Raw genomic sequence first — 11,788 nt, 5'->3', positions numbered from 1 at the left:
CATGCTTGTGGACAGTGTAAGAAGTCTGCAGTTCACCGTGTTCCCTTCCCACTGCACCTTCTCTTAGTTCAAGTTCAGGTCACCTGTTTAAATGTCTGTAAAGTGACAAGGAGCATCTTGGCAGAGACTTGGAAATACTTTCTCCAAGAGCCTTTCAGGAGAAGAGGAAATGTTTTACAAGGTAAGATGAATGCATGGGTGAGTGGAAAATGTTCCATCTTTACCTTCAGGTTTGGCTCCCACTGGACACACATCTTACCATTTTAATTATCTGAAAGCCAGAAGTGAGGTAAATAAGCACTAGTGTGAGTGAGAAATGGAGTAGTGTGGTGTGTTAGTTGCTCAGTTGTGTCCGACTGTGACCCCCTGGGCTGTAGCCCGCCAGGCTTAAGCAAAGGACAAATACCAACTTGAACCCAAGTGCGAAAGGTTCTGTGTGTGATAACCCTGCATGTGCTCCTGGGGGCATCTTACCTTCCATGAGGAGCCCGTGGAGGTAAGCGCCTTCCCTGGGGGGATGCCCGTAGTCCTCCTTTGTTTTTTTGGTAATGTCAACAGTAAGGCACATTTTGTCCAGTGGCCACTCGTTCTTTCGAGCCGTGGTCTGCATGATTGCTTTTGGAGGAGGAGGGACAGGTGTGAGCAGGAGGAAGCCACATACATAAGATTCTCTGGAGCCACCAGTGAGCTGAGCGTCCACCCAAAGCAAGCTCTGGTCCCATGGGGTGTTTGGGACATTACCTGCCTGGCTGCACTAGAGCAGGGGTGGGAGTGAAGGCCAGACCATCTCCCTGGCCTTACGGATGGCGCTTTAGTGGAACAGCCATGCCCAAGTGCCGCTGGCTGGTTGCTTTGGCTTTTACACCAACTCCCGTGGCCGAGCACAGCTGCGTGAGACTGTGGGCCTGATGGAGGACGGGTACTGCGTGACCCACATCCACCCGCCTGGCTGCTCCTGTCCTGCCTGGGCAGTGGTCACCTCGTGAGGACAGGTCACCAGAGCGGGGGAACAGCTCCAGGGACACGAGGCTGGGGTTCTGTTCGGGGCATGGCTCCGTCAGCATCAGGGGCTGCCCCACCCCAGCTCTTACCTGTTAAGAAGGACTGAGGGTTGAAGAAGCCAGAAAGCCACACCACAGCCGGAAGGGCGAGATCTTGTGTCCAGGAGTCCAGTTCCCGGCATCGCAGGAGGAGGTCGTTAAACCTGGGGAGCAGAAGGTAGGAAGAAACAAATGTGCTTTCAGTACTAAAGCTTTCCAGTAAGATTCTGGGGATGAGGGGGTGCTGGGGGGTGGTAGAGAGGTCCAGAACCTGGTAACCTGTGAAACTGTTACCTGATGACCAGGTAACAAAATCGTCTGTCCCCTTAAAGTGTTAGAAACACTGGCAAGTGTGGAAAACTCTTATTTACTCAACCACTGTTTCACTGGTCCTCCAAGGGACCCCCCAGTGACATGTGGTGATGCTACATGGTAGCCGTATATGATCTGGGCTGACGGGGTGCACAGGGGAGCATCCCTGTGTGTCTAAGGATGGGCAGGGGAAGGCGCTGATGACTCTTGTACAACCAGAGTTCCCAGGAACGGCAAGGGCAGTAGAACATGTGATAGTGGCCTCCACACAAGCAGTAATTACCTGAAAGTAGGGAAGGAAAAGTTATCAAGGGGACCAACCACCTTCCATCCATCGTGAGCCTGTAGTTTGAGAAACTGCTGTGTTTCCAACATGTCCTCTTATTCCATCAGCACAACAGTTACCCGAGGTAGGAAGCATCTAAAACATCCCTGTGAGGAAACCAGCTCACAGAGGCTAAGGAAAAATGAACTTCCATAAAATTAGGAGAAGCCTTGATAGGTAGGTTTTAAAGGGCTGCTGAAAACAGGGGAGATGGAGCACAGAGCAGAAAGCCCAGCCTAAATGCCTGGGGGACAGTTCTCCAGGGTGAGGTCTCTCCCAGCCAGCGTGGCCGCGTCCTGGGGCCTACAGCAGCAGGCTGAATGAGGACCTCATGGCCACAGACCACCACCTGGAAGAAAGGTTAAATGCTCACACTTGAACTTGGCTCACAAAGACAATTCCTACCAGCTTAGAACTTGGCTCTGGGCCCTGCCCCATATTAAATTTTTCCAAATAGCTGGTTTAGGGAAAACATACTTGTAGATAGATGCCACAAAGAAGAAAGGCAAGGAACAGGAAAAGCAAAGATAGGAGAAAAAGAAAAGCTCGAGATGTGAAAGAGGATAAACACTGCAGCAACCAGTTTTTCTAATGAAGTGCATATGTAATGAGAATATGAGTTAAAACTGGTAAGGTAAGAAAAAGTGAGGCAATTAAGTTGGAAGAAAATCTCAAAAAGACAGTTATATAAATGAAAGCAAAAAGTTAAACAGCATATGGCAGAATAATAAGGAAAGCAAAATGAAATGAGTTAGAGTTGGAGTGAAAATAAGATGAATGCTGAAACATTGGCTAATACAATTCTAGAAAATTTGAGTTTTCTTAAGTTACAAATTTGAATCATCATAATCAGGGACATATGTTGTCAGAAAATGTGACACATAATACTTACTAAGATACAGACTGTGCAGATAGAGAATCCCCTGGAAAGCCAGGAAAAAACATGAAGTCTTTTTATAAAGGGGAAAAAATCTATGTTAGCTTCAGGCAGCATTTGATCATAGAATAGAATGACACCTATGAAGTCCTCTGACAACAAATGGGTTAAATTACTTTTATAATCAGCCAAACTGTAACTTGAGTCTAAAGACAACTGATTATATGGCATGAAAAACCACCCACAAATCCAATCAACCAGAAGGAAGGGAACCCAAAAATAAAAAAGAGGAATGTTAAAAATCAAGACTTTTAATATGCATGTTTAAACTTTAGAAAACTAGGTCAAGTGCTTTTCCCTCCCTTCAAAATAAGCAATGTGAAACCAAAAATTGATTTTGGACAGTGATTTTTTTTTTTAATATTTTTTTTAATCCAGGGGAGAAACAGTAGACAACAGAATAGGAGACAAAGATACAATGACGATCAGCCAGAAATGACAGCCAACCAGAACACAGACTGACAGAGGGCAGTCCAGGCAGGCGAAGATAAGGCACCATTTGAAGAAAGAAGGCCTAAGAAACAGACAGATGACGTAGAGAAAAAACATGGACGCCAAGGAGGGTGTGCGTGACGTGTGTACACTACTATGTATGAAGTAGACGGCTGGTGAGAGCCTACTGTATAGCATGGAGGGAGATGCAATCTGTGGGACGTGCATTAACCTTAAAAACGCATTCTAATACGTATCTGGTGCAGACAAATACTGTTTGATTCTGCATATTATCAGGTACCTAGTAATAGTCAAATCCACAGAGTCAGAAAGTACACTGGTAGACGGTGGGGTGGGGATGGGGACATAGAGATTCAGTTTAGGAAGGTGATGAAGGATGGTGAGAGATGCACAGCAATGTGTACTAAGTGCCACTGAAATGTACAGTTAAATATGGTTAATACAGTCTGTTTTATATTACATGACTTGCCACAATAATTTCTTTTTTCAAAAAAGCAGGGCTAAGAATTTTAAAGGGTGGAAAGAATTGTGGACTCAGATTTATAACATCACACGGTATCAAGTAGGATGCCTTTTTAAGAGACCACACCTAAACACATCGGTAAAAATGACAGAACATTAATACATTAAGAGTTAAGAAAAAAAATCTTAAAAAACTTCCCAAAGAGAGTAACTTAGCGGTAGAGGAATGGCAAGTATTTATGCACAGACTCACGAGCCACAGTAAGTGCCAGAAGACAACACAGTTACAGAACACTGACATTTGGAGGGCGAATAATCATTATCTAGAATTCTACTTCCAGGTAAACTGTTCATCAAGAGTGAGAGGGTAGTAGAGAGAATTCAGACACGTACGCTCTCCTCCCCGCCACACACCCTGAAGGCCTGCTGTGTGCCTCCTCCTTTGGCACAGTGAAGAGGGGACCCCTACTGCTGCTCTGCTGTGGTTTCAGTGATGAGTGGCATTTCTGCCTTCTGCAGCTGAAGGTTCCAGAGACAGACTGACTGAAGTCAAGCTTATTCAGCAGCTCAAAGGACCTCAAGCCCCGTTTTTTTCCTTTCCACCTTCTGCAGTGCTGACCACATGGCCCCAGGATGGCCACTGCATCCTGAGTTTATGCCAACTGGAAAGGGGCTCACTTTTATTTTAGGATTAAAAATAAATAGGACCCCGTACCAAAGATGTAAAAGGTGAGGAAGGAAAACAAGCAGAAATACCTAAAGTTTTGCAAACACACTCTCTCAGGAATACCTCTTTGGGGACGAGAGTCCAGCAGGGCAGTTCTTACTCTGTCTGCAGTGACGGCGGGGTCTCCGGATATGCCCTTTGTGGGGATGGGAACAAACAGGTGGCTGGGCTTTCCAGTTAGTCATCTGACATTATTTTCGGAAGTGTGTAGTAGCTGAATTATGACAACTCTTTACAGGTGATGTGGGTAAGATATAATGTTACAAACTTCTAACATTTTTCTGAATGGTCTATATTCCATACCACTGCAGTTTTACAACCGCATTTTCTCAAACATATGTCAAACTTAACCACAGGCCATTTTTTGCAGATGACTTTACTCTGTCAAAGTATCCTAAAAAGATCCCCAAGGGACAGTCTGTCAGCAAAAGTTAGTCTTGAAAGGTCTTTTTGCCTTAAAATTATAGAATCTCATGACAGAAGCTTGAATGGTTTTTCCTGTATTTATCATGTTTACAAATTACCTATAAACCACTTCTATAAAAGAATTAAAACTTGGATTGTCTTGGGATAAACATGTCAGTTGTCTGTAGAGATGTTAGTAGTAGTTCTTCCTAAGTCATAAGGATTAGGAGTGTTTATTTGAAAATTAAAGCACTGGAAAAAAGCAGCAAAGAAATCAACACATGCTATTAAGTGGAAATAACTCCTGACCATAAACAAAAATAAAATTATGGTGGTTTAAAATAAAGTTTAACTATAATTCCAGACTGGAAGGAGGGTAAAATGGCGGAAGAAAACAGTATTGGTGTTACAGTGCATTAGAAAAATCAAGTGTGTATGTTACAATGTCAAGTCTTCCTGAAATAATAGAAATGGTACAAGGATACACATGATAAACTCACAGAAGCTAGAAGAGTTTGGAAAAAAGAGGCTAAGAAAAATATATAGAAATTACGAATCAAAAGATAAGATTGGTGGAAATAAGTCTAAACTTATCATTGTCATGAAATTTAAGTGCAAATGTAAATTCTTTTTGACTGGAAGTATAAAGTCCGCCTTTAGATAGTCAAAGCATTAACAGAAACCCATGACTCTGCCGCAATGCTTTCCTGTCATCCAGCAGGCCCACAGGGCACCTTCCAATTCAAGGATTGGAGTAGCATTCTGGTTAATGCAAGAAAAACTTAGGAACGTGAGGACAACAAGTGTCCACGTGAAAAAAAACCAGGCATAGAGACAGCCTCATGAAACTTGCTGTGCTGACTTGCAAGGCCCAGCTGTGCTTGGCACCAGCCCTCAGGGAGCTGTAAATTTCTGCTCCTGACTCTGGCTTGTCTACACAGTCCTATCCACACAGCGAAGGCAGTGTTATCTACTGCTTACTGGGGTAAAAGTTCACTGTGAAATGCCATTAGTTACCACTGGCTTTAAAAATAAGGGTATAAGATGTGGTGAGGGTAAGCTCAAGGGTGCCTCCCCCAGCCATTTAAATCCTAACAGCTCAATGAGGAAATTTTTTTTATCACTTTTCAGATGATAAACTGAAACAGGTCAGGTATTTTGTCCAAGATCAGACAGCCACTCAATGAGAAGCAGAATTCGATTCCTGCTATGACCCTAACTTGATTTTTGCCTTTGAAGCAACTTACCGAGGAAACTCAAATGAAACTGGTGGTGGTGTGCAGTTACGGCTGAATGTACTCAGCAAAGCACAATCTTTAGGGTGCCTGTGAGGCAAAGGTCAGAAAACCAAACCAGCGCCGAGCTAGGGTGTGGTGCTTACCACTGGGCCAGGCCGTATGTGGATGGATAAGCCAGGTTGCTCCAGGTTTCTGGTACTGCGTCGTAACTCAGCGCAGACTGCTGGGCTTCCATGTCAGGAGATAGTGTCAGCTCCCCCTGGCAGGGAAGAAGACGACTGCAGAGTAAATATGTTTCATGTGGAGAAGCCTGCTCTAGTCCCACTTTTAAACTTACCTTCAATCCAAGCTCTAACTGTTGGAGTGACACACGGATTTCCCGAAGGAGAGTGTTCATCCGCTCACATTCTTGTAAGCAAACAAGGGCATAGGGGCTTCTGTTCGGGTGTTTTTGCATTATCTCTGTCACGTTGAACTCTTCTGGAAGTTTCTCCAAAATGTCATCCAAGACATTCTTAACCTTAAATTGTGAACAAACACAAAGATTTAGCTCGTTTTCTGTTTCATTTTCGATCATGGTGATGGTATATCTGCTTATTTTTTTACGTCTAAGAATATATACTACAACTCTCGAAGATGCTTGCTAATGAGTTTAAAAGATGACTACCAACTCCCAGGAGCTGGGCAGAATGGCACGGCCAATGAAACCACATAGAGACCCCTGTGTCCCTGTCTTCTGAAGTAAAAGACTGACTCAAGAGCTGATGGTTGGGAAACGTGAACAAATAATAGCTGTTGGACTGGGGAATTGCTAACAGTTTAGACTATAAATCTGCCACATGGCAGAATCACTGAATTCACAGCTCCCTGAAAGATATGGATAAAGGCCTGACATAGATTCCTAAGTTGTTTTTCTAGGAAGCAGACGCCCCCTCCAGAAGACAACTACAGACCACAAAAACACAGACCCCAGGCTGGTTGAAACCAGAAGGCTGATGATGCTTGAAACTCCACCTGATGCCAACTGATCCAAGAATTGCCCACAAGCGATTGTGCCCTGCTCTGTGAACACTGTAAGACTCCTCTCCCATCCAGGAGGGACACACAGACTTGAGGGCATCACCCTGCTGTGGCCCCCTTTGCCTGGCAAAGCAGTAAAAGCTGCTCTTTTCTACATCACCCAAACCTCTGTCTCTGCATTTCTATTCAGCACCACTACCAACCCCCTCAGCTCACTCTCAAACAATGCAGCCCCCTCCCCTCTTGAACTCCCACAGTATAGTCAGGGAGGTGTTACTATTTATAGTTTACTTACTGTTAGCACTTAGGGAACAAAAGACGTCTCATAATGACATTTCATTTGTTTATAAAGACATGATCAGAACATGGAAAACCTCAATATTTGGGTAGTCCATTTTGCAATCCGCTAATTAAAAACAAATTATTTGAAAACTCAAATGAACCAAAGAGGCCACTTAAACTTGAACTAATTCTGGTGACTCTGCTATGCTGCCCTTGCAGCTGACACATCTAAAAATTTGGGAGGCAGTTTGGATCAGTATTTTCAACAAGAAGGAAGCCCCGATCTTCTAGAGCTGTTGCCCTAAAGAAATGAAGGATTTATTCACTTGAGGACGTGCATATGTACATAGTACTCTGATGTGGATAGTAATTCTAACGATGCAGTTTTGCAGACCTGGGAAAACCAACGAACACCTGAAAATGACAAAAGACTGGAAGATACTCCCTGTCCTCAAGCCTCAGGCAGCTTTTCCCTCTCCTTGATTTCTTGGATTATGGCCTGGGGCTCTGATGAGATGCTTGCAAATTGCTTTAGTGCCCTGGCAGATAATTTATCAGATCCTGAAATCTTGAGCTCATTTATAGCAGCAGCAGAGAGTATGAAACAGTACAATTGAGAAGTTAGGTGAAAGAATGGCTTTGGGACTCAGCTAGAATCTGGTTTCCTTCAGTGGCCCTTTCAAGCTGTATGACCACGGTGAGTCACCTAAGTTTATCTTTGAAATAGAGATCCTGGTATCAGTACTGATGCTGAGTGCTTCCCATGTGGGTCAGTGGTAAAGAATCCACCAGCCAATGTAGGAGACACAGGTTTGATCCCTGGGTCAAGAAGATCCCCTGGAGAAGGAAATGGCAACCTGCTCCAGTATTCTTACCTGGGAAATCCCATGGACAGAGGGGCCTGGTGGGCTACAGTCCATGGGGTTGCAGAGAGTTGGACACGACAGTGAATGAGCACACACACACATCAATACCACTCAGAATTTTAGAGGATCAAATGGCGTATCTGTAAAGCACTTTCCATAGCACCTATTAGCTAAACAGTAACTACCTGGGAGAGGGCTACTGGTTTGCTTGTAGGAAATGCTGAGGTAGATTTACCTTATTTGTTCTGTGTTTTTTTTTTTTTTTTTTTTTTTAAATTTAATGATCAGCTTCCTTATTGGAAAGATTGAAGCCCTCTCAGAACTAGATGATGACCTCACATGCTCTCTGCTTCTAACGCTGTGTGTGCACGCTAAGTCACGAAAGTCGTGTCCAACTCTTTGTGACCCAATGGACTGTAGCCCGCGAAGCTCCCCTGATGATGGGAATTCTCCAGGCAAGAATACTGGAGTGGGTTGCCATGCTCTCCTCCAAAGGATCTCCCCAAGCCAGGGATCAAAGCGTATCTCTAACGTCTCTTGCATTGGCGGGCGGGTTCTTTACCACTGAGCCACCTGGGAAGTCCCTGTTAACATTACAGATCGTCCCAAATAAATGAATTTTTCTCATGCATCTCTTTTCAAAATATCTAAATTATAAAATGTCTCAATTAATGGGCTTATTTCAAGAAATAGCTGAAAAATGTCAAGAAATAATATGGCAAGTTCCTGGGACCTCTCTATAATTAGATCTGATGTTTACTCTGTTCCCACAAACTGCATCTTTGATTGGTAATTTTTGAAAGAAAAAAGGTTAATTTACTGGGGAAAATTTTTAAAAATTCAGGTTTTTAATTAGAAACAAGATTTTAAAGGTAAAAAAATTATTTGATGTCCATTTCTCATCCCCATATTCTACAGCAATAAATTCCTTCAAAAGAATAATGCTAGCCTCCCAAGAAAAGGTGAAAAAAGACACTCATAAAATGACAGAGCCAAAAACATACTGTATGAAAGACAAGCCACACATATGGAGAAGAAATTTGCAATACATATTCTTAATGACACATATCTAGAATACAGAGTTTGTACGAATCAGTAAGATAGACATTGATAACCAAATTAGAATTTGACAAGCAAATGGAACAAGTACTTCACACGAAGGTATATCCAAATGGCCATAAACATACAGGAAAAATGCTCAATATTATTCCTTAACTGAGGGAATGCAAAGTTAAAACCACAATGAAATATTATTCTTTAGAAGACCCCAAGGAGCAGGAACAACTGGAACTTACCATCCACACTGCTGGGGGGAAGTACAACTACTTTGTAAAAAGGTTTGGGAGCATCCACTAAAGCTGAACATTACTCCCTTGAGCCAACAGTTCTACCTCTGGGAATAAAGGAATGAGTATTATGAGAAGATACCTTTGGGAGGCACCCTTGTCTCCTGATTAAAGACTCTACAGGAGTGTTCATGGCTGTGACAGTCATACTAGCAAGAAGCTAGGAAAAAGCCCAACACCCATTCGCCATCGAAGGAATAAATAAAACATTATATATTTACATAGTAGAATACTGGGCTTCTTGTTGGCTCAGATGGTAAAGAATTCACCTGCAATGCAGGAGATGTGCATTTGATCCCTGGGTTGGGAAGATCTCCTGGAGCAGGAAATGGAAACCCACTGCAGTATTCTTACTTGGGAAATCCCGTGCACAGAGGAGCCTGGTGGGCTACGGTCCATGGGATCGCAAAGAGTAAGACACGACTTAGTAAACCATCACCACCACCATAGTAGAATACTAAACAAAAATTAACCATCAGTCCATGCGATAATGTGGATGAATCTCACAAATGTAATGTGTAGCGAAAGGAGTGCGCATTAGTCAACTAGTACATCCTGTCTGAGCACGTGTATTTGAAGTTAAAATGCTGGGAAAGCTAATCTGTGGTGACAGAGATAAGGAGAGAGGGTACCTTTGGCCTGCTCCAGGGGATCTTCCCAACCCAGGGATCGAACCCAGGCGGATTCTTTACTGTCTGAGCTACCAGGAAAGCCCAAGAATACTTGAGCGGGTCGCCTATTCCTTCTCCAGGGTATCTTCCCAACCCAGGAATCAAAACAGGGTCTCCTGCATTGCAGGTGGATTCTTTACCAGCTGAGCCACCAGGGAAGCGTCCTGGAGTCCTGGAGGTAGTGGTTATGTGTGTACACAAAGGTGAAATCCCTGAGCTGTGCACGTAGGATTAGTGTGCATCAGTGCGCATATGACACACCTCAACAGAAAAGAAAAAAGCGGCTCTCTACCTTGTCTTCTGTGGACTGTCCCAGCTCCTCGCTGCTCACTGCATTCCTGGGCTGCATCTCCAGCAAGGTTCTGAACAGCATGTTGGATGTGACCGTCAGAAATTCAATTTCAGCGTTCGGGTGGAGGCCATACAGCACTGGGCTCTCTGGAGGAAGCATCTCTTCTATGTACTGGTGGTAGCCTGAGTAATCCAGGCTGGGTGGAGCTGCAAATCCTGGTGCCAGCATCAGCTCATCATCAATCTTCAAGCCCAAAGGAAAAGCCAGTTATTCCAAATTGAAGTGGACATCAGTCTTCCCTTCCTAAACACCTAGGGAACAGCACAGTGCTAGCTAGAGGGCACACTCTTCACAGTATCTCATGACCCTCTTGTAATCAATCACTTTGCTCCATGTATGGTACCTGGCTGACCTCTGTGGAGGAGTCCAAGGAACACACCTGAATCTATCCCTTAGAAGGGGTAACGACATATATGCACACAAAGGGAACGGACTGGTGCTGAGTCATCTACTGAGTTCTGGCCACCCTGTTACATGTTTGCAGTCATTGATTCTCCCTATATATCCCCATTTTGCAGAGAGAAAATTGAGGATTCAGAGTACCTTGCCCAGGCCTATGTTTGATGTTAATCTTAATTCTGAACTCATTTTAGTATGACTTCATAGTACTTTCCACAATACTACTTCAAATTATTTTATATATTATACATATGGATTTTGTAAGCATGCATGATTATATGTGCATATCTTAAAAAAGGTGTATGAGTGTGTGTAATGAACATGTTATAGGATAGTATGCACTATAATTCAAATGAATGTGACTTCCCCATGACTCTGAGCTTCTCAAGGCAGTCTGTGTAGCTCATCTCAGGATTTGTAGACCTGAGGCACATACTGGTACCCCCTCTATAGTTGCCTAATAAGAGGCTGGAGTCATCAGGCATTAATCACTCCCACCCCTTCATTCAGGCTGGGACAAAGGTATATGTTCTACCTGGAAGAATGTTCTATGTTCTCAACCAAGGTGAGGTGAACAGCAATACCAGAACGTCTAATGTTAGAATGCAGTGCTTCAAAATGTAAGCACAGCTGTGATGACCTAGATGGGGAGGGGGATGGGAGGGAGGTCCAAGAGGGAGGGGACATACGATACACACAGCTGATTCACTTCCTTGTACAGCAAAAGCCAATGTAACATTGTAAAGCAGCTACACCCCAATTTAAAAAAATTAAAAAAGGATTTATGGGTTTCCGTCTCTAACCAGCTATAAATAGTGTCAATCAAGCACTTATACCTTTCTCGTTAACTCAGTATATGCTCTGATACTTTTCCCTGATTTGTTCTTTAGTTCCCAGGGGACCATTATACTTTGGGTTTAATTTTCCCAACCTCTCTTGCTGTAAATTCTGTC

General features: G+C 43.5%; 1 protein-coding gene across 1 annotated transcript in view; it reads right to left on the bottom strand.

Annotated features, from left to right (window-relative positions):
• Positions 1 to 11,788, bottom strand: part of DNAH11 (dynein axonemal heavy chain 11) — a 385,020-nt gene that overhangs the window by 1,105 nt on the left and 372,127 nt on the right. Inside the window, exons 76-80 of the mRNA XM_043462325.1 lie at positions 10,377 to 10,619; positions 6,237 to 6,419; positions 6,043 to 6,158; positions 1,092 to 1,204; positions 475 to 615 (exon numbers count right to left, since the gene is read on the bottom strand). Coding sequence (XP_043318260.1) covers positions 475 to 615; positions 1,092 to 1,204; positions 6,043 to 6,158; positions 6,237 to 6,419; positions 10,377 to 10,619 — 796 coding nt within the window. The remainder of the gene's footprint in view (positions 1 to 474; positions 616 to 1,091; positions 1,205 to 6,042; positions 6,159 to 6,236; positions 6,420 to 10,376; positions 10,620 to 11,788) is intronic.

Source organism: Cervus canadensis, chromosome 3, assembly GCF_019320065.1.
Source record: "Cervus canadensis isolate Bull #8, Minnesota chromosome 3, ASM1932006v1, whole genome shotgun sequence".
In the NCBI taxonomy this organism is placed as follows: domain Eukaryota; kingdom Metazoa; phylum Chordata; class Mammalia; order Artiodactyla; family Cervidae; genus Cervus; species Cervus canadensis.
This window is presented reverse-complemented; position numbering and strand designations above follow the sequence as displayed.